A 23,258-nucleotide genomic window follows, 5' to 3' on the forward strand; every position below is an offset into this window, starting at 1 on the left:
AGAATATTGCCAATATGGCATGGGTTGGTGCTACTGGGTACTCTTCCAAGTGTAAGTGATCTGTTCCACATCTTCATCCTCCTATGTGTGTAGCATCTCCTGTGGGATTAATGGTGGTGGCGGGGAGGTAGAGGGGGCCACACACACTTCAGTGGTTGAAGATGTGGAGTCCCAATTCCTGCCAGCTGCCATTTGTGGAATAACATATGACATCACTGTAGCAAGGAGGAACTGCTTGGTTTTCAGGGTAGCAGCAACATCCCAGTGGTAGGCAGCTGCATCTGTCCTGAGGGAGGCCACTTCATGCTGAATGGAGTCCAGCTTGTTCTCAATCATGCTGCTGCCAGTTTGGGAGGGCAGTTGTTGTGGCCTCTCCCTCGTGGCAGCAGCTATGTCTGTCAGACACAGCTGGACTTCACGTAGTGGGGAGTGTGCGCCTCGGCTGGCAGCTGTGTGTTCATTAGCTGTCATGAGGCACGTGCGCATTCCCTCTAGGTTGGCTGCCACGGTCTCCATCCCTACCCGCACCTGCTAGGCTAGCTCCCGCTGGACTCCTACCACTGTCCTCTGGAAGCTTGTCCCTGGGTCCTCGGAGTCCTGAGCTGTGTCGGTGATAGCAGGTTTAATATTTGGTTGTGGGGTGGGTTATCTGGGATGGCTGCTACATTGGTTGTCCTCCTTGAAACTGGATGTGGTGTCTGGAGGGAAATCCTGGAGAGTCTCTTGGCTGATGGTTGTCATCTGGTCATCCAGGTCATCAGAGAACTCCAGGACAGATAGATCATCAGGAGAGCCATCATCCTCTGCAATGATATGGTGTAAAAAGTAAGGCCCATATTTATACTTTTTGACGCAAAACTGCGCCAACGCAGTTTTGCGTCAAAAAAATTTGCGACGGCTAACGCCATTCTGAAGCGCCATGCGGGCGCCGTATATACTGAATGACGTTAGCCGGCGTTAGCCGCCGGCGCTGTCTGGTGTGTGTTAAAAAAAACGACGTACACCAGGCAGCGCCGGCGTAGGGGGAAAATGGCGTATGGGCGTCCAGAAATGGTGCAAGTCAGGCTGAGGCAAAAAAATCGCCTCAACCCGATTTGCGCCATTTTTTTACGACGCCCATCCCCCATTGAAGACTCCTGTCTTAGCAAAGACAGGAGTCATGCCCCCTTGCCCAATGGCCATGCCCAGGGGACTTCTGTCCCCTGGGCATGGTCATTGGGCATAGTGGCATGTAGGGGGGCACAAATCAGGCCCCCCTATGCCACAAAAAAAAATATAAAAAAATACCTAACTGGACTTACCTTTATGTCCCTGGGGTGGGTCCCTCCAGCCTTGGGTGTCCTCCTGGGGTGGGCAAGGGTGGCAGGGGGTGTCCCTGGGGGCAGGGGAGGGCACCTCTGGGCTCATTCTGAGCCCACAGGTCCCTTAACGCCTGCCCTGACCCAGGCGCTAAAATCCAGCGCTAATGCGGGTTTTTTTGACCCACCTACTCCCGGGCTTCATTTTTGCCCGGGAGTATAAATCCGACGCAATAGCATCGGAGTCATTTTTTAAGACGGGAACGCCTACCTTGCATATCATTAACGCAAGGAAGGTGTTCACGCAAAAAAATGACGCTAACTCCATGAACTTTGGCGCTAGACGCGTCTAACGCCAAAGTATAAATATGGAGTTAGTTTTGCGTCGAATTTGCGTCGAAAAAAACGACGCAAATTCGGCGCAAACGGAGTATAAATATGCCCCTAAATCTTTCTATGTTGTGGCAGTTGACATGTCACATCACTGAATTGCTATTGGAGGCTCAGTGACAACTTACAGTCCAAACATTGTCCAAACATTGTTATTCTACATTATGGATGTAATTTATCAGCCCTTTGACTCAGTGACACGTAAAGGGAGGCTCGGGTGCGCAATAGGCTGCGTCATATTTACAAGGTGTGATGCATTTCCATTTGGTGGCTTGACAACATCTTGTTATTGTGGCCCCTTCCTATGCATCCATTTGCATGGTAGAACCTTGCAATGGCTGTTGCAGTGGTCAAGCCAAACTAACACACATTGTAATTTGCCCCTGTCCCAATTTTACGTGTTTTTCATATAGCAGGGTGATATAAAAAACTTACACCACCACAGGGACAGCATTTCCAAGGAGCTATATTGTTGTTTACTTTGATTGCTCCTTATACTGATGTATGTGTATGTTTGCTACATTGCACAGCACACATGGACCTAGCAGACTGCTATTTCAGTTTCTGGTTGTGCAGGAATGTGCTCCTTCCTACACAACTATGATCTCCCCCTCAATGCAGCCATCCTTGCACTATGATGCAAGAGATGTAGCATTGTGGCAGTGCAGCTAATTTGACACTGGCACAGGGGTGGACCCAGGGATGGCCAGCATGGGTATTATTTGTTGAAGTGAACATCATTTTCTACATGACAGTGCCTAATGCCACAAAATCATGGACATAGCCAGTTGACTAATGTTGAACTTAGATCAGGGCCTCGATCTAGTTTTGCAGGTAGTTGTACTGGTGCATACATGGACTCTCATTACAAGTCTGGCTGTCCTCTAACCATCAGACTGCCATTGGTAACATGACCACTGCCAACAGCGCAAGTGAAAGTGGCACATGTTGTCCATCGGGAATGCCCCATGGGCCAATGGCCTAGCACTGGCAGGTTGCTGGCAGCTTACGGACTGGCAATGCCACCTGTCTTGTGACACCAGACCAGTATTACGATCAGCACTACCCTCCAGGTATGTTCCAGCTTATCCGCCAGCCTTTGCCTGATGGTCAAAGCCCCACACAAAGGTTGGTGTGCCCCTGCACAGCCATGCACTGCCCCAGGCCCTTTGCACTTTCCACTGCCTGATTTGCAGTGATAAGAGCATTGTGTGCTGTCACTTTGATCCATCAACAATGTAGTGGTAACTGCCCCACAGAGCTAACTCGAGGAGACAGATTTTCACCCAGCCATCCCAGCGTGATACTCATACTGCCAAACGCGGAGGGTACACTGCACTAGCAGCCTTACCAACACCAGACTTGCCGATGCACCATCTCCCGCCCATCATTGTGATATAGTACACCATGATGTTCACAGACATACACCACATGCTGTGTTTATGTGATTGTTTCCCCATTCCTATGTGGCTCACATGGTTATGTCAGAGTAGTTGTGGGCTCAGCATGTATGTGTTGTGACCCACAGATTGCAATCTGTAGTGCATTTTTCCTCTAGCGGCACAGTTCTGATCAGCATCAATATGTGTGGCTCCACACTGCACCAGGTTAGTTACACTGGGTAATGCCATGTTTCCTGCGATACTGGACCTCCCTGCGATTCCCCCAGTAGCTGCACAGATTACTTTTACCTGCACCCAGCCAGGCATCCTGACTGCATGATGGAGAAGTGGTTGCCTTATGAGGATGTGTTGTTTATGTGTGGGGTGGTGCTTCCTGCACATCTGAGTAATGTTAGCTAAGGTGCCAATTTAATGTGTGCTGTAAGATGCAGCACACATATGTTTCGGCAATGGGACAAGGCAGTTTCAAAGTGTTTCTGCAAGAGACACCACCATGATGTAACCCCAGGAATGGTATTGAATGACTTCTTAGTCTCTGCTGTGTTAGTTGTGTTGGTAGGGTTTGTTTGACTGTATGCAAGGGATGTTGTGATGACACAACCACAGGCACAGACATGCCTTCCATCCTATATGCTGCATATGTACATGTTAGTATGTAGCCCTGGTGTTTAATATATGTCCAGGTTGTGTATGTGTTGTGGTGCATGGCAGTACCAAGGCATGTGTACATGTGTTGCTTCTGTTTGAATGGTGCAACTTGATTCATGGCCAGAGTCCCTCTACACTCCTTTCACCTGCATTGAATGTGTCTTATGTGTCTCCCCCTCCTTGCATTTGTTAATTTTGTATTTAGCCCATGCAACTTGCCCTGCATTTGTGGTAGTTCCTGGTAGTATGCGCTGTCCTGTCCTGGGAATCCAGTGACCAGTTCCTCTGGGATGACCACTGCAACCATCTGCTCCATCTCATCTAGGTCCTCGTGTGGTGCTGGACTTCCACCTCTAGTTTGCAGTGCTGCCTTACTGTTCCTTGCCATTTTCTCCTTAGTTCTTCGTTAACAATCATGTCAGTGTTTCTTGCACTCTTGTTACAGTTCTCCTCACCTCTGCCACACTGTTACCATAATGCCTCTCTCTTGCCAATTTGGAGGTGACGAATAGTTGATGTTGGTGCTCCGTCACCTCCCTCACAAGGATTTCATGCTCCTCTGCACTAAACCAACACTTTCTCTTTTTCTTCTCCTTCCCCTGGGACTTCTGTGTGTCCTCCTGGTTGGTTCCTGGTTGTATGGGGTCACCCTGGGGTCTCTCCTGGCCTGCTGGTTTCATTTTCCCTCTGCTTTGCAAACTTTCCTGAATTAGCATCTAAAGTTGACGGTAAGGGTTAAAATGGTGCATATCCGTTTGCGACATGTTTATGTGCCGTAAAACGGGTTAGAGTTAATTTTGCAGCGTTAATGTCATTTTGCCTTATGACAGGGCGCAAGGGTTAACAGCAAATTGTTTTACTCTACCAATTTGTAGCACCATCCTGCATCATAGTGTAAATATGACACCAGGGTGGCGCTGAAAAATGGTGCAAGCCAGCGCTAAACCTTTTGACGCAAAACTGCGTTTGCGCAGTTTTGCATCAAAAAGTGTAAATATGCCCCTGTTTATGATAAGAAAGCTAAAAGCAGGTGCCTCACACCCAGAGAGGAGGTATTGATATTATTACCCCCATCCAACAATAAACATTTGGCTCAATGGGAGGGACCATTTGAAGTACAGGAACAGATTATCCCGGTCATATAGAATTGCAGTACCACAAAAACAATAACAGGACAGATATACCATATAAACTTTTTGAAGAAGTGGGACAAACAAAGCACCAACAGAAAGATAAAGGACAGGATCTTTCTATCACTGACTCAGAGCTGCTGAAGATAGAATTTGTTCACACCATAGAACAGGGCAAGATAGGAAACTTAGGCCTTGGATCTACGATGAATCCTGGTGGCTTAATGGACTAACACATCCACTGTATGGGTCTGTGTTTGACCTCATGGTCACAGGTTCAAATCCTGGCATGTCCACTCAGCCTTTCATCCTTCTGAAGTTGATAAAATGAGTGCAATGGAGTTGGGTAACAATAAACATCTGTTATTCTGAGCCAAAAGGGGCCTTCTGTGTGAATGTGCACTTTACAAATACATGTTATGTTAATCCAAACCAAAAAAAGATTTAACCGATTTACTGAGTGAAGCAGTTCCCTAAGTTGTTCTCCAGTAAACCCGGAAAGACAGATCATATTCAACATAAAATTATTACCGAAGGAGATAAGGTAGTGAGATTAAAACCCTACCGCATTCCCGCAGCTAGGAGGGAAGCTGTCAAATGAGAAATAACAAAGATGTTACAAGATGGGTTTATTGAGTCTTCAACTAATGCCTGGTGTTACCCCATCATTTTGGTGTCAATACCGGATGGGTCCCTATGCTTTTTTATAGATTTCTGACAACTCAACAGTGTTTCAAAGTTTGATACATACCCCATGCCTAGGGTAGACAAGCTGATAGAAACACTAGGTAAGGCAACCTACTTATCCACTATAGACCTAACAAAGGGGTGTTGGCAGATTGCGTTGGCTGAATATGCCAAGGAGAAAACTGCTTTCTCCATTCCACCAGGGTTGTACCAACTTAAGGTACTTCCCTTTGGTTTGCACGGAGCCCAATCAAACTTTCAAAGACGAATGGATATGATCCTGACACCCTACCGAGAATACAAGCTTGCATATTTGGAGGATATTGTTGTATTCAACTCCTTCTGGACAGAGCACCTCCAGCATTTGTAAGCAGTCTTTTCCACTCTACAGGAAGCCGGCCTCATGGCCAATCCACAAAAATGCACCCTGGCGAATGACTCTACTAAATATCTAGGCTATCAAATTTAGGCAGGCACTATTTGTCCCAAAGTAGAGAAAGTGCTGGCTATTAGAACCATACCCCCTTCCACCAAAAAGGATATCCTTTCCTTTTTGGGGTTAGTGCTGTATTGCTACTGACATCTAATCCCAAGGTTTTGGGAATTGGTGGCTCCCTTAACTGACTTGTTGAAAAACCACCTGCCTGCCAAGATAAAGGACTGGTCAATATAACAGCAGGGGAGTGTTGATGGGTTAAAGACCCGTTTTAGCCTGTCCAGACTTCCAGCTACCTTTTGTCTTACAAACCGATGTCTCTGGCAAAGGGCAAGGGACTGTCTTGTCTGAAGCAGACAATCACGGAGATCTTTACCCTGTATATAAATCAGTCGGAAACTCCTTCCATGTGAACAACGGTATCCAACTATAGAAAAAGAATGCCTTGCGATTAAGTGGGATGTTGACGCACTTCAATATTATCTCTTGGGTTGCACATTCACCTTGCTGACAGACCATGCCCCACTGGTCTGGTTGGCCAGGAATAAGGATTCAAACTCTTGCGTGTTACACAGGTTCTTAACCTTTCAACCTTTTTCATTTCAGGTGCAACATCAACCAGGAAGTCTGCAGGCCAATGTTGACTATCTCTCCAGAGTGCCCGTGGCTGACTGGCCCGATCAGCCACTCCTGGTTGGTTGGTACTGTAAGGAGGCCGGTGGTTCATCCTCCAACATGGCCGCCTGTAAGAAATGGGGTCTATAGTTGGCAGTCACTTTACACCCTGTCCAAGTAGGGAAGCTCATTATAGTCAGGGTAAGGGAGCCCCTGCTCACCCCCTTGGTAGCTTTGCACAATCAGTCAGGCTTATCTGAGAGGCAATGTGTAAAGTATTTTCACCCACACACACAGTAACACAGTGAAAACACCACAAAAGAACTCCACACCAGTTTAGAAAAATAGCCAATATTTATTTAAATCAAACAAGACCACAACAACAAAAATCCAACATACACAAGCAAAGATATGAATTTTTAAAGTAAAAAGAGTCTTAATCCACAGAAATCAATGGATGTGTTGTTTTAGCACGAGGTACCTGGTATGTGTGAAAAATAAAGCAGCTCGAGTGAATGTGCATCGGAAAAATCAAAAGATGTGTTTATTCCTTACTCGCAAGAGAAGCTGTGCATTGATTCTTTCTCCGCCGGGCAATCGGTGCATCGGTTTCCAGACCAGCAGCCTCGGGTCTGTGTGGTGATGTTGAAGATTTTTGAAAATCCAGGCGCACAGCATCGACGAATCCATGCTGAGCTGGTGATGCGTCAATTTTACTTGTTCTACGTCAATTTTTCAGCTGCAGTGCAGGAGCTGCATTGTTTTTTCTGGCTCCGGTGCATGGATTTTCTCTCTAGTTTTGCCAGCTTCTCCTTCCAGGGGCACAGGTACTGGATGTGGCACCATTTGGCAGGTCAGGGGGTCTCAGCAAGAGAGCCCAGGTGCTGGCAGATGAAGCCTTTGATGCCCCTGAGACTTCTTAAAAGGAGGCAAGCTCAGTCCAAGCCCTGCAGAATCTTCACAAGCAGGATACACAGCAAAGTCCAGTCCTTGTCCTTTCTAAGGCAGAAGCGGCAACAGCAGGCCAACCCAGCAAAGCACACACAGCAAAGGGGCAGTACTCCTCCTCATAGCTCTTCAGCTCTTCTCCTTGGCAGAGGTTCCTCTTGATCCAAAATTGTTCTAAAAGTATGGGGTTTTGGGTCCACTAATTATACTCATTTCTGCCCTTGAAGTAAGTAAACTTAAAAGGAAAGTCTCTGTTGTTCACACGATCCGGTCTTCCCCAGCCCTGGCTTCAAATACACTGCAGGGGGCTGGATACTGCCAAATTCGATTTTCACTATTGTAGGTCCTATCTCTCACATAAGCTAACATGGGGACTGCCTTTAAACACCTTTTAAGTGTAGTTTCCTCTGGGAGCAGATAGAGATGTGGAGTTTGGGGTCTTTGAAATCAGAATTTAAAAATATATTTTTTGGTAAAGTTGGTTTTTAGATTGCCTGTTTAAGAATGCCACTTTTAGAAAGTGGGCATTTTCTTGCTTAACCATTCTGTGCCTCTGCCTGCCTGTGGAATCCAAGTTTGGATCAGACTGACAGCTGGGCTATTTGTGAATTCCCTCGTGACAGTGAGCTGAGGAGTGTCCTGCACATCCTGATGAGTCTCCTGGGCTATAGTAGGAAGGGAGGAGCTGGCACTTACACCTGAAAGGGCTGTGCCTGTCCTCACACAATGCAGTCTCCATCCCCCTGGTGTGTGTCTGGGGCCAGGCCTGGGCAAAGCAGGATCATGTGAAAAACAAAGACTTTCCATTGAAGGTGCCTACTTCAAAGGCAGAACTGGGTATAAGTAGTGGACCCAAAAAAACAGAAATTTAGATTACCTCTGGATGAAGAGGAACCTCCACCAAGGAGAAGAGCTGAAGAGCTGGAGGGGGAGTAATGCCCCCTTGCCTGTGAGTGTGCTTTGCTGGTTTGACCTGCAATTGATGCTTCTAGCTTAGAGAGGACAAAGACTGGACTTTGCTGTGTTTTCCTGCTTGCAAAGGGTTTCCAAGGGCTTGGACTGAGTTTGCGCCCATTTTGAAGTCTCAGGGCCATCAAAGACGTCCCCTGCAAGCACCTGGACTCTCTTGTTGAGACTCCTCCCCTGCCAAGTGGTGCCCTATTTAGTCCCTAGGCCCCTGAAAGGAGAAACAGGTGGAACCAAAGCTGAAAACCATGCACCTTAGCCAAGCAGGAGAAATATTGGCACAGCACCTGCATTGCGGCTGAAAAATCAACGCACCACCTGCATCGCAGCTGGAAAAACACCGCAACACCCGCTTGCGGCTGCCGAAATCGACACATCACCCACACAGTGTGGCTCTTCACCATTGTGCCTCAGTATTTCGCACGCATCATTGCTGGGTGTCAAAACCACAGTGAACCTTCAAGGACCTGAGGCTGCCCGTCCGAAAATCAATGCATCGCTCTTCTGCAGGAGAAAGAAATGACGCATCGCCTACCCGACCGGAGAAGAATCGAGGCACGGTCTCACTTGCACGTCAGGAATCAATGCATCACTTATTTTTCCGATGCACGCTCAACTGGTCGACTTTATTTTTGATGCATACCACGTGCTTTATGTGAAAACAACGCTTCCGTTGATTTTTATGGATTAAGACTCTTTTTAAATTTAAAGTTCTTAGCTTTGCATTTGTATGTTGGATTTTTGTTGTTTTGGTCTTGTTTGATGTAGATAAATATTGGCTATTTTTCTAAACTGGTTTTGTGTCCCTTTTGTAGTATTTTCACTGTATTACTGTGTGTGTTGGCACAAATACTTGACACATTGCCTCTGAGATAAGCCAGACTGCTTGAGCCAAGTTACCAAGGGGGTGAGCAGCGGTTGTCTGAGGAGTGTGACTCCCTTACCCTGACGAGAGTGAGAGTCCCTGCTTGGACAGAGTGCAAAATGACTGCCAACCAGAGACCCAATTTCTAACACCTAGCCCTTACGGAACCTGGTCCTCCAACTCTAAGGGATACAAAATCAAGAGGAAGTCTTTCCTTCTGGAAAAGGAAAGAAGGAGAGTTGAAAGGGTGGCTACCCTTGCACCTACATTTGGGACAGCTTTGTTGAAGCAATTTAGTTTTGTTCTCATCTTGTTTCCACTTTACTGGTTATGTTTCCAATCCCTTAACAATAAAACCTATAAACATACTCACCAGACAAGGATGTAGTCATTCCTGAGCTCTCTACACTTGGGTATCGATGAGAGTAGAACACAATGCAGGTTATAACACATGAATTCAGTTTATATACCTGGGAGTGATCTACCATAAAATCACGGGACACAAATATTGTATAAAAGTATAGTGATGTGAACAATATCATTGGACAGCATGTCAGAGGTTTGTTGTTAAAAATATCGTTATCATTTATGTTCTGTGCAATCTTTTAATGTATTAAAATAATGTTTTAAGTTTGGTGTAATATAATTTTAGGAGCAGGATATTGCATTTATAAGGGAATATGGTGGGGAGTAAAATGTTTTTTTTTTCTACTTTTATCCATTTTTTATGAGCTCATTAAAATGATGTCATTTTTTATTTAAAAAAAATGTTTATCAGACTCTATTTTTGACATTTGAAGAATACACTTTATAAATGGTTGATTATATTATGATCTTTTATTTATTTTTTAATTTGGAAATGGTAAAATTTTGTTTCTGGATAGTTTATTATTGAAGAGTTAGAAACATTCTGCTACAATATTAACATTTAGGTTAAGCATTAAGTCATATGTTTATATAAGTACTTTGGGGGTCATTACAACATTGGCGGTAAATGCTGCTTACCGCCGTGCAGAAGACCGCCAACACACCGCCGCGGAATTCCACTACAGCTATCACGACTCACAGCTCAGAATCCGCCAAAATCCAGACACCCACACAAGTCTGCCACAACAAAGGTCAGTGATAAACTGCCAATAACAAAACCTCCACCGTCACGCCAATAGGAATACACCTACACTAGCACGACCCACAAATCCACTCGGCGGTCAGACAACTGCGGTAAACCATTGGCGGTACACACCGCCGTGCTCAAAATACACACACATTTACAAAACACTACCACATTGGTCCATTTGAAAAACACACACCTGATACACATACACACACCACTCCCACACACCCAATACAATATAAAACACACCCCCACATTACCCACAAACCCTTACTACCAAAAATGTAGACGAAGGCCAGAGAGACAGTAAAGCAAAGACAACATCAGCATACAGAGGCACACAACACCATCACACATACACATCCATGCACAAAACACCACACACCCCGAAACATCACACCACACATCAAAACACACACCACCTTACACATCACCCGCACCACCCCACGGCACTGCAAAGACACCCCAGGTTTTCTGAGGAGGAGCTCAGGGTCATGGTGGAGGAAATCATCCGGGTAGAGCCACAGCTATTCGGATCACAGGTGCAGCACATCACCATAGCTAGGAAGATGGAGCTATGGCGCAGAATCGTGGACAGGGTCAACGCAGTGGGACAACACCCAAGAACAAGGGATGACATCAGGTAGAGGTGGAACGACCTGCGGGGAAAGGTGCGTTCCGTGGTCTCAAGACACCACATTGCGGTTCAGAGAACTGGTGGCGGACCCCCACCGTCTCCCCCACAACTAACAACATGGGAGGAGCAGGTCTTGGCTATACTGCATCCTGAGGGCCTCTCAGGAGTAGCTGGAGGAATGGACTCTGGTAAGTCAACTCTTAACTATTACATCCCCCACCCTACCTGCATGCTATCACATACCCCCACCCTCGCCCTCACCCCCATCACTCCAACTCCTCACATATGTCCCACTATCACAAACCACACATCCCAACACCAAGCCCTGCATGCAGCAACAAAGCATGGACACCCACCACCAATGCATGGCCACTACACATACCCACACAGACCTCTAAACAATTAGCACACAAGGTCCTACACAGGAATGCAAGCACTGGGGCACAGGGTCACCCACCCATTGCACACCATGGCACACACAGATGCAATAATCATACCTTTATACCGCTGCAGGACCCCTACCCAACGTCACCGGACAGGAGGTTCCAGACATGTCCACTCCACCCACAGAAGAGGCCCACAGTGATGACAGCAGCTCCGTCCAACTGGATCTAGATGACCAGCCCGGCCCATCTGGGACCTCAGGACAGTCGGTTCCCCTCACACTGGCACAAGCCACAACAGAGCCTCCCCACTCTGGAAACACCAGCACAGCACCCACCCAGCGGGCCCATACCTCTGTCCCCAGGACACGTCAAGCAGCAGTGTGTCCACCACTACAGGGAACCCAGGCTAACCACAAACCCAAGAACAGCATGGAACTGGGGGCAATGGTAGTGGGCACATGGTTCAGGGGACAGAGGCCCAGGAACACAGGGGAACTGGGAGGGCTGCTGTGTGACAGGGGGAGGAAAGGTCCAGGGAACCCACTCTCCACGAGGCCCTCTCCAACATCATGGGAGCCTACCACCATTCCCAGGAGACAATGGCAACGGCACTGGCCAAGTTTCAGGAGACCCAGCGGCTGCAGGAGGAACAGTATTTGGGGTTCAGGGAGGAACTCAAATCCATCAATACCACCCTGGGCTCCATTGTGGGGTGCTGAAGGAACTTGTGAACACCAGGAGGGACACTGTGGCCCAATAAGGGGACCCTGACACTAGCCTGGATGATGAACTGCCCACCACCTCCGCCGGCGCTATTGGACAGGAGGCACCGCCACAGGACCACGACACCAGCACCCCACCCCCTGCAGATGGAGAACCCCCCCGCAAGCGGTCCCTGAGATCCAGGACAAAGACAGAGAACAATGCCACGACCCCCGCCAAGAAATGAGACCACCCTGATTGTCATCCTTCTGTCCCATTTTATCACCCTGTCCATCCTTAAACTGCCCCAGCTCCACTTCCTATGCCCCTTTGGACAATGCACCTGTGAGGCTAATAGACTGGACTCTGCCATGGACATTCCTAGACCATCACCCCTGACCATTTTACAACCCATTCCACTTAAATAAACACCCTTAAATCACAAAACAATCTGGAGTCAGTCTGTGAGTTCACAAATTTGTATTTGCAATAACTGAGGGAAATAGCAATGTCTATTGTTGTAACGCTGCGCTCTGACGCGGCGTCTCTTTCTGTCCTCGCGGGTGGAACGTGCTACCGATATTCGGAGCGCCGTTCCCCGTGTTTTTTGACTAAGCTTTCTGGGAAGCATATATTTCGCTCCCGGTCGCGCTACACTTACTTGTAGCCTTTTTTCTTCTTTTATTGTTGGTGGTGGGTTTTTTGTTGGGCCTTTTTGCCTGTCTCTATCCATGTTGTGTCCATCTTGTCTTCTTCATGTTTTTGTCCCAGCATGCTCTGTTTTTCTTTTATACTACTTCCTTTTTCCTATACTGGTCTATGGGCTTTTCCCAATCCAAGATGGTGTTACTTCCCTTTCCTGTGATGTCACTTCCCTTTTCTCAGTATATAAGTCAGTCAGTCTTGTTCCTCCTTGCGTTGCAAACACTTCCTTCTGGTTGTGCTGTTCGCTCCTGTTCTTTGTTCCTGCTTTTTTGCCTTGGGAGATTTTTGCCTGTTCTTTGTTCCTGCTTTTGCCTTGGGAGATTTTTGCCTGTTCTTTGTTCCTGCTTTTGCCTTGGGATATTTTTGCCTGTTCCTTTTTTCCTGCCTTGTACCCTGGATATTGCCTATTTTTGTTTCCTGTTGTCAAGTCCAGTTTTTTCTTGTTTTCCTTCTGGAGTTCCTGTTAGAGGTTTTTTCCCCAGTGTTGTTTTTTTTTCCCTCTGGGACTCCTTCTGGAGGGTACGGTCTGCTTTGGCGTAGCCTGTCAAGCGGCACCGTGGCTACTAGAAGGGGTCGCCCTTATCTGGGAGCATCCAGGACCTGTAGAAGACTTGGTGTATTCGCCAATACGAAATCCAGAGGTGAGAAGTCCAGCGCAGTATGTGACAGATTGCAACGCCAAAAGATTCTGCGTTGCAAGAGCGCCATGGAAGATCCACAGGGAGAGGTGTCAGAAAATGCTCAAGCTATGTTACAGACTGTCCAACAACAAGCCCAAGAGTTACAACAGTTACGGGCAGAGAACACTGCGCTACGACAGGTCTTGTCTTCCCGATCAATGGACATACCACCCGTATCTGCTACTATTCCTCGATATTCCAGAGATCCTTTAAAGATGAAGGAATTTTTGGACGCCCTGACGGTTTTCTTTGCCTTTCGTCCACTCCAGTTTTCTTCGGATAAGACTAAGGTGGGCTATCTGATCAGCGCCTTGTCTGGTCCAGCGCTTGCTTGGGCGACTCCTCTGGTTTCTGCAGATGACCCAGTCCTGGCTAACTATTCCGCTTTCCTGACTGTTTTCAAACAAATGTTTGAGAGACCTGGGGTAGAAGCAGCAGCTGAAGAAGCCTTATGTGACATTCAGCAAGGTAATCAGGATGTACTACAGTAGATAACCCGCTTCAAACAGCTGGCAGCTGAAATCTCCTGGGTAGAACGCACCTTCGTAACCCTTTTCCGCTGAGGCCTGCGTGAAGAAATTAAAGATAAGCTTGTACACTCTTCCCCAGCTTGTTCTTTGAAAGAATTAATGGATCAATCTATGAACATCGAGTATAGACTTCGAGAGCGCAAGATGGAAAGGCGCAGAACTAGAGCTCCATACCAGCCCGGTACCTTCTGTGCTAGCAGTCGGCGAACGGAAGATAGTCCATCTGAAGCCTCTCCACCTCCCCATGAAGAGCCCATGCAGATAGATCTGGTTCGTGGGCCATTGACGGAGTCAGAAAGGGAGGAACGACGACGAAGGGGACTTTGCCTATATTGTGGTAAGGCTGGCCACCTGATCTGTAGATGTCCGGTACGTCCCTCAACGCCTACGGGAAACGCCAGCTCCCGTCCCCTGTAAGGAGGAAGGAGATGGGAGGAGCTGAAGTACCATCAATATGTTCCTCCAAAGAAAGCATGTCCACCCTGTTTATCCTCTCGGTCAAGTTACAGAGTTCACAAGATCAAGAAGAACATCTTCTGGCTCTCCTTGATTGTGGAGCCAGTGGACTCTATCTGGATGAGACCTGGGCTACTAGTAAAGGAATTCCCCGCATTCCTAAAGAAACCCCTGAGCAGGTTCACACAGTGGATGGCTCTCCGTTAACTTCAGGACCTGTGGTGGCCTCAACTCCTACTCTTTGTTTGACATTTGGGGAGCATCAAGAACACGTTGCATTTGATCTCATAGCCTCACCAAATCACATCATGATTTTGGGAATTCCCTGGTTAGCTCGACACAACCCCTATATCAATTGGGAAACACAAACTATATCCCTAACGTCTTCATTTTGTCAACAGAATTGTTATTCTACTACTTCTTATTGGACTCCAAAAAGGTCCTGTCAGTCAACTAAGGATAACTCTATCAATATTATCCAGGGGGTTCCAGATTGTTATCAGGAATATATCAGGATTTTTCAGAAACCTAGTAATCCTATTTTGCCACCTCATCGCAGTTATGACTGTGCCATTCCTTTAATTCCTGATGAAGTCGTTCCCTTCGGTTGAATGTATTCTCTGACAGACCAAGAAAAGAAGGTGTTAAGGGAATATTTAGACGACAACTTACACAACGGTTTGATTGCTCCTTCCACGTCCCCCGCTGGGGCTCCTCTCTTCTTCGTCCCAAAGAAGACTAAGGATCTGCGTCCTTGTGTGGACTTTCGTGAACTCAACAGAATAACGATTAAGGATCGATATTCACTGCATTTAATCAGAGATATAATGGATGCCATTCAAGGAGCCAAGATATTTACTAAATTAGATTTACGGGGTGCCTATCATCTCCTTCGGATCAAGGAAGGAGATGAATGGAAGACTGCTTTCCGTACCCCTTTTGGGCACTATGAGTATCGTGTTATGCCCTTTGGACTGACCAACGCCCCTTCTGTTTTTCAACGATTTATGGATTCAGTGTTCTCTGATGTTCTCAATCAATATGGGGTCATTTATTTGGATGATATCTTGATATATTCCCGTGATCCTGAGCACCATGTAGATCATGTCCTGCAAGTCCTGGAAAGACTCAAGAAAAAACAATTGTTTTGTAAACCTGAGAAGTGCGAGTTCCATAAATCTGAAGTAATGTATCTCGGGTTTTGTATTAATCAACACGGAATATCCATGGACCCTGACAAGGTCAGTGCCATATTAGACTGGCCTTCTCCAACATCCATTAAAGAAACGCAATGTTTTCTTGGGTTATCAAACTTTTATCGTCAGTTTATTCAGAACTTTGCCCACCTACAAAGTTTCATAACACAAACAATTAAGAAAGAGAACCTGAAGAAGGGTTTCATTTGGACCAAGGAGGCTGAACATTCGTTTCAAGAATTAAAGACAGCCTTTACCCAAGCACCCGTGTTGCGTCATCCTGACAATACCAAGAAATTTATCGTCGTGACTGATGCCTCAGACAGAGCTATTGGAGCAGTTTTGCTGCAGAAGCAAGACAATGATGGATTGGAACATCCAATCTTTTATCAGTCACATATTCTATCAGAGGCTGAATGAAATTATTCTGTACTGGAACGAGAGCTACTCGCTCTCAAAGTAGCTTGTAAGGAATGGAGGCATTTCCTGATGGGTTCCAGAGAGCCTTTTGAAGCTAGGACTGATCATCGTAATCTCCAGTGTCTTCTGAGCTTTCAGTGTCGCAACAGTCGTCAGGCTCGATGGGCTTTCTTCTTTAGCCAGTACGATTTCGTGATCACGTACATACCTGGTTCCCAGAATTTAGTGGCAGATGCCTTATCCCGCAGATATCCTGACATAGCCCAGAACTCCTCTCCACATCTTATTGAGTCTAGCAGGATCATCGGAGCTACTCAATCTTTTCAAGAACGCATTCAATCCAAGTACCAGTTTCTGTCTGCTTCAGAATGGGATAAAGTGACTCCTTTTTTGCAGAAGAAGGACAACTACTTCTATCATCAACATGCTCTCTTCCTACCTACCAAGAAAGTGCAGACAGAAGCCCTGCAAATGTGCCATGATTCTCCTATAGCCGGTCATCGAGGTATCAGGAAGACCCAGGAACTGCTTCAGCGATCTTTTTGGTGGCCTTCGCTAAAGACAGGCACTGAAACCTATGTGTCAGCATGCCCAGTCTGTGCCCAGACTAAGACACCCCGAACTAAGGTGGCAGGTTTATTAAGACCTTTACCTGTTCCTTCCGCACCTTGGTGTACTCTATCCACTGATTTCATATGCTCTCTACCTACTTCCTCTGGTAACCAAGTAATCATGGTAACCGTAGATTCATTCACCAAGATGGCCCATTTTTCAGCCTTGAAGAAACTACCAACGGCCCCAGAAATGAGTCGCATTTTTCTACAAGATATTTTTCGCCTCCATGGTCTTCCTCTAGAGGTCATTTCGGACAGAAGGCCTCAATATGTTTCACGTTTCTGGAGAGCCTTTTGTGCCTTCTTTAACATTGAGATTTCTTTATCCTCGGGTTTCCATCCACAAACGAATGGGCAAACTGAACGAGTGAATCAAGAACTTCAGCAGTATCTGAGATGTTACTGTAATGCCACACAAAGCAATTGGTCAGAATATCTTGCTCTTGCCGAGTTCTCCTATAACAACACAATACATAGTGCGACCAAGACCACACCCTTTTATTGTACTTACGGATTTCGTCAGAGGACTTTCACTACTGTTTCTCGAACATCCTCTTCTGTGCCTGCAGTCACTTCTTTTTCACGACAGATCCGTCGAATCCAGGGCCTGCTTCACACTACTCTCCTAGCTTCGAAACAAGCTATGAAGCGAAAGGCGGATCGTTATCGGCAAGCCGCACCTTCGTATCAAGTGGGCCACAAGGTATGGCTTTCTTCCAGATTTCTACCATCCCGGTTTTCCACCAATAAGTTCAAACCACGTTTTTATGGACCCTTTCGAATTTCGCACATCCTGAATCCTGTAGTTGTGCGTCTCCGCTTACCTCATATCTGGAGGGTTCATCCTGTTTTCCATGTGTCCCAGTTAAAACCCTTCGTTCCTGATCCTTACCACCGCCAGTTCCAACGTCCACCTCCTCTTTCTATCAACGGACAGCCTGAGTATGAAGTCCAGGAGATCTGTGATTCCAGAATTTTTCGACGCAAACTACAGTTTTTGGTCCACTGGAAAGGATACCCCCTCAGTGACTGTTCGTGGGAAGATGCTTCCTCCGTCCATGCTCCCCGTTTGGTTCGCCTGTTTTTTGACAATCATCCTGACAAACCTCGAGCCTCGGGGAGGGGACCTACTGTAACGCCGCGCTCTGGCGCGGCGTCTCTTTCTGTCCTCGCAGGTGGAACGTGCTACCGATATTCGGAGCGCCGTTCCCCGCGTTTTTTGACTAAGCTTTCTGGGAAGCATATATTTCGCTCCCGGTCGCGCTACACTTACTTGTAGCCTTTTTTCTTCTTTTATTGTTGGTGGTGGGTTTTTTGTTGGGCCTTTTTGCCTGTCTCTATCCATGTTGTGTCCATCTTGTCTTCTTCGTGTTTTTGTCCCAGCATGCTCTGTTTTTCTTTTATACTACTTCCTTTTTCCTATACTGGTCTATGGGCTTTTCCTAATCCAAGATGGTGTTACTTCCCTTTCCTGTGATGTCACTTCCCTTTTCTCAGTATATAAGTCAGTCAGTCTTGTTCCTCCTTGCGTTGCAAACACTTCCTTCTGGTTGTGCTGTTCGCTCCTGTTCTTTGTTCCTGCTTTTTTGCCTTGGGAGATTTTTGCCTGTTCTTTGTTCCTGCTTTTGCCTTGGGAGATTTTTGCCTGTTCTTTGTTCCTGCTTTTGCCTTGGGATATTTTTGCTTGTTCCTTTTTTCCTGCCTTGTACCCTGGATATTGCCTATTTTTGTTTCCTGTTGTCAAGTCCAGTTTTTTCTTGTTTTCCTTCTGGAGTTCCTGTTAGAGGTTTTTTCCCCAGTGTTGGGGGTTTTTACCTCTGGGACTCCTTCTGGAGGGTACGGTCTGCTTTGGCGTAGCCTGTCAAGCGGCACCATGGCTACTAGAAGGGGTCACCCTTATCTGGGAGCATCCAGGACCTGTAGAAGACTTGGTGTATTCGCCAATCCGAAATCCAGAGGTGAGAAGTCCAGCGCAGTACGTGACAATTGTATTGTCAACATACCTATGTCACACAGCTCTAGTCCATGAGGTAACATAGCAGTGGTCACACAGTAGGACCCACATCTGTGAAAATGAAAGGCAAAGTGACAAATCAGGGTCCATACACTGGGTGAAAGTGACAGACAGATGAGAGGTAGAACAAGTGTATCAGATGTAGGAGGCAGTGATGTCTTCTTACCTGTATCTCACTAGAAGTGTTGATGAATCACGGTGTTTCTGTTGTCGATATCCTCTTCTTCTGCCTCCTCTTCTTTACTGACCACAGGCTCCACAGCAGCCACAACACCCCCTTCAGGACCATCCTCCTGCAGAAAAGGCACCTGTCGTCACAAAGCCAAGTTGTGCAGCATACAACAGGCCACGATGATCTGGCACACCTTCTTTGGTGAGTAGAATAGGGAACCACATGTCATATGGAGGCACCTGAACCTGGCCTTCAGGAGGCCGAAGGTCCTCTCTATAATGCTCCTAGTTTGCTCATGGGCCTCATTGTAGTGTTCCTCTGCCCTTGTCCTGGGATTCCTCATTGGGGTCAGTAGCCATGACAGGTTGGGGTAGCCAGAGTCACCTTCAAATGTCGAGGGACAACTGTTAGACACACACTAACCCTTAGTGACAACCCCAGACCCAGACAAATATTCACACTGTATAGGGTCCATGTCCTCACCTAATAGGCACACACGGTGCCTCTGGAGTTGCCCCATCACATAAGGGATGCTGCTATTCCTCAGAATGTAAGCGTCATGCACTGAGCAAGGAAACTTGGCATTCACATGGGAGATGTACTGGTCGGCCAAACACACCATCTGCACATTCATCGAATGGTAACTTTTCGGGTTTCTGTACACCTGTTCACTCCTGCGGTGAGGGACACAGGCCACATGTGTCCCATCAGTGGCACCTATGATGTTGGGGATATGTCCCAAAGCATAGAAGTCATCTTTCACTGTAGGCAAATCGTCCACCTGAGGGAAAACAATGTAGCTGCGCATGTGTTTCAGCAGGGCAGACAACACTCTGGACAACACTTTGGAGAACATAGGCTGGGACATCCCTGATGCTTTGGCCACTGTAGTTTGAAAAGACCCACTTGGCAGGAAATGGAGTACTGACAGGACCTGCACTAGAGGGGGGATACCTGTGGGATGGCGGATAGCTGACATCAGGTCTGGCTCCAACTGGGCACACAGTTCATGGATTGTGTCACGGTCAAGTCTGTAGGTGACAATTACATGTCGCTCTTCCATTGTAGACAGGTCCACCAGCGGTCTGTACACCAGAGGATGCCGCCATCTCCTCACCTGCCCCAGGGGACATGCTCTATGGATGAGAACAGCGAGCAGAGGGTGAGCCAACACTGAGGTACGAAATAAGCAACTTTATTCCACACATTTGTCAATCCGCTATGTACCTGTCTTAGTGTGTATGCAAGGACTAGATATGTGTGACGCAGTTATTATTAATGCAATGTGGCCCCTTGAAATGGCGGCTGCCTGACCTGTAAGGTGGGACAAGGGGATATGAGGTAACATCCCTGGCGTTGTACACCGTCGCGGTAGGCGATCGAAGACCGCGGCGCAATCCTGCATTGGTTAACATTGGACCCTATGGGTCCCAGGAGCCAATGACGGTGTACGCCGGCGGTGACGGTACGCACCGCCGCGGACGTGACCGCCATTTTCTATCTGTTCACTCACTTGATACCTGATCTTCGACAGGAGAGGACCTACACTGCAAGTGCTGCTCTGACCTCAGTCTGGAAGCAACAATGGCTCAAGTGTCTGGGGAAAGGGCCCTTGCCTTCACATCAGAGGAGTTGGACAAACTAGTGGATGGGGTCCTCCCCCAGTACACGCTACTCTACAGTCCTCCAGACAAACAGGTGAGTACACTGTGAGCATGCTGTATGGGCAATTCCTGTTTGGAGTGGTGTGGTTGGGATGTTGGGGGGGGAATGAGGCGTGCATGAAACGACAGTGAGTGTATGTGCGCCATGGCAAGGTTAGGAACATAGGCCAATGACTGTGACAGTCCGGATGGTTATATCTTCTCCTTTTCCCCTGTACTATTCCTGTAGGTCAGCGCCCACCAGAAGAAGGATATTTGGCGTGCCATCGCCAAGGAAGCCTGGACCCTGGGGGTCCACCACAGACGGAGCACCCACTGCCGGAAAAGATGGAAGGACATCCGCCGCTGGAGCAAGAAGATGGCGGAGGCCCAGCGGGGGATGGCCTCCCAACGTGGGAGGGGTGCCCATCGCACAATGACCCCACTGATGTTCCGGATCCTGGTGGTGATGTATCCAGAGTTGGATAGGCGCTTGAGGGCATCACACCAGCCTCAAGGGGGTGAGTACAGTCACATTCATCTGATTCAGTGCACATGGCAGGTGTCTGGGTGGGGGAGGTGGGCTGTGGGTACCCCTAGGCCAGGTCGAGTTTTGTAGGCAAGGTCCCTTCGTAAGGCAGGCCATGTGGCACCACACCCCACCAGTGTTCAGAACCATCTACCCCTAGTTAGGCTCCTGTGACTTCCATGTGTGCAGCAATCGGGCATAGGCCTTGTACCCCATGGCCCTGTGATTAATTAGAGAACTCTAAGTGCATGGCGTAGTGCAGTGGCCTGCTTTGTCTGTAGTGTCCGCCAACTGTAGCGGTATTACATGCACTGAACATGTCTTTCTAATTTCTTCCCCCCCTTTTTGTGGTCTCCCTGTTCTTGTGTGCATTAGCATCATCACGTGGAGGAGCAGTGCCACCGGAGCAGGAGGGAGCTGCATCCCACATGGCCCTGGGGGGTGACACTACGGACTCCGAATTCACCAGTGGGACAGAGGGCGAGGGGAGCTTCACGGCAGGGACAGGAGCTGAGACCAGCGACACCGACTCCTCCTCTGATGGGAGCTCCCTTGCGGTGGCAGGCCCCGCTGTGCCCATCGCATCTACAGGTACAGCTGTCACCCCCCCTACCAGCACCGCCCTCCCAGCAGCCCCTCAATGTGTGCCCCGTGGCTGCTCACCCAGGAGGGTGGGCATCTCCTTCGCCCTAGGCACCTCAGCCCCTGCCAGCCCTGCTGCCCTCAGTGAGGAGGCCATTGACCTCCTCAGATCCCTCACTGTTGTGCAGTCTACCATTCTGAATGCCATCCAGGGTGTAGAGAGGCAGTTGCAACAGACGAATGCATAGCTGGAGGGCACTCATTCTGGTCAGGCAGCCCAACAGCAAGCTTTTCAGACTCTGCCTCAGCACTGATGGCAGCCATTGTCCCTGTGTCCAGCCTCCCCCCTCCAACTTCCTCCACCCAGCCCCAATACCCAGTACCTCAGCCTATCCCAAGCACACCATAAGACCAGCATGCACACACCTCAACACACAAGGGTAGCTCTGGCAAACATAAGCACCACACATCCCACAGGCACTCACACAAACATCATACCCATGCACACATACCAACATCCACTGTCTCCACTGTGTCCCCCTCCTCCTCATCTCCCTCCTCCCTCCCCGTCACGTCTCCACTCACACCTGCATACACTACATCTTCATCCACTACGTCCATCACCAGCACGCCTATCACCACACACCACTCACGTGTACTCACCACCCCACTACCATTCACACATCCCCTGTGTCCTCTACAGTGTGTCTGTGAGCCCACCCCCCAAACTACACAAACGCAGTCACACACCCACCCAACAGCCATCCACCTCACGACAGCCTACAGCCCATGCACCTTCACCCAAAGTCAGCAAACGAACACCTCCTACAACCACTACCTCTTCCTCCACTCCCAAACCCCCTCCATCTACCCGTCCCAGTGTGTCAAAAAAACTTTTCCTCTTGGTATCTGTTCTCTCCCATAAGAAATATGTAGAAAAATGTTTGCTAAATGGTGCATTTTAAAGAGCCCACTTTGGTTATGGATTCCCAAAGTGAACTCAAAAACCCAGTAGCATTGTGCATTGTATGTAGCATAGTGCATTGTATGTGGCAAGTGGTACTTTACCAGGCCAGTGCTTAAGCAATAGTATTGAGGGAAGGTGCCAGCATTACTTACTTCGTTCTCCCTCCTACTACCTCAGTAATATGATGATTGACTTGAAACATGTTTATTTTTAAGGTCCTTGAGGAGGACATCTTAATAAACCCAAGGCAAAACTGCAAAAGAGACAGAATGGCATGTCTTCTGAAATCGAATGAACTTTTTCTGACCATGAAAGGCCTGACTCTAAAATAATGCTGAAATGACTATCTACTTCTGTTGCATTTTGTGTCTCCCCAGGCTTGTTTATCAAATAACACCCTAACCTGCCCTGGACCAGTCTATTAGTAAAAGAAAGTACCACCCCTTACACACTTCTCAATTCTTTTTCTCTGAGAATTTGGGGAATTCACATTCCACTTATATGTGTAAATTTGGTTGCAAATGA

The 23,258-nt window shown here is 47.7% G+C and overlaps 1 protein-coding gene across 1 annotated transcript in view; it reads right to left on the minus strand.

Annotated features, from left to right (window-relative positions):
• Positions 1–645: 645 nt before the first annotated feature.
• Positions 646–23,258, minus strand: part of LOC138262452 (patched domain-containing protein 3-like) — a 257,050-nt gene continuing 234,437 nt past the window's right edge. Inside the window, exon 5 of the mRNA XM_069212345.1 lies at positions 646–803. Coding sequence (XP_069068446.1) covers positions 646–803 — 158 coding nt within the window. The remainder of the gene's footprint in view (positions 804–23,258) is intronic.

Source organism: Pleurodeles waltl, chromosome 10 (genome assembly GCF_031143425.1).
Source record: "Pleurodeles waltl isolate 20211129_DDA chromosome 10, aPleWal1.hap1.20221129, whole genome shotgun sequence".
Lineage (NCBI taxonomy): Eukaryota > Metazoa > Chordata > Amphibia > Caudata > Salamandridae > Pleurodeles > Pleurodeles waltl.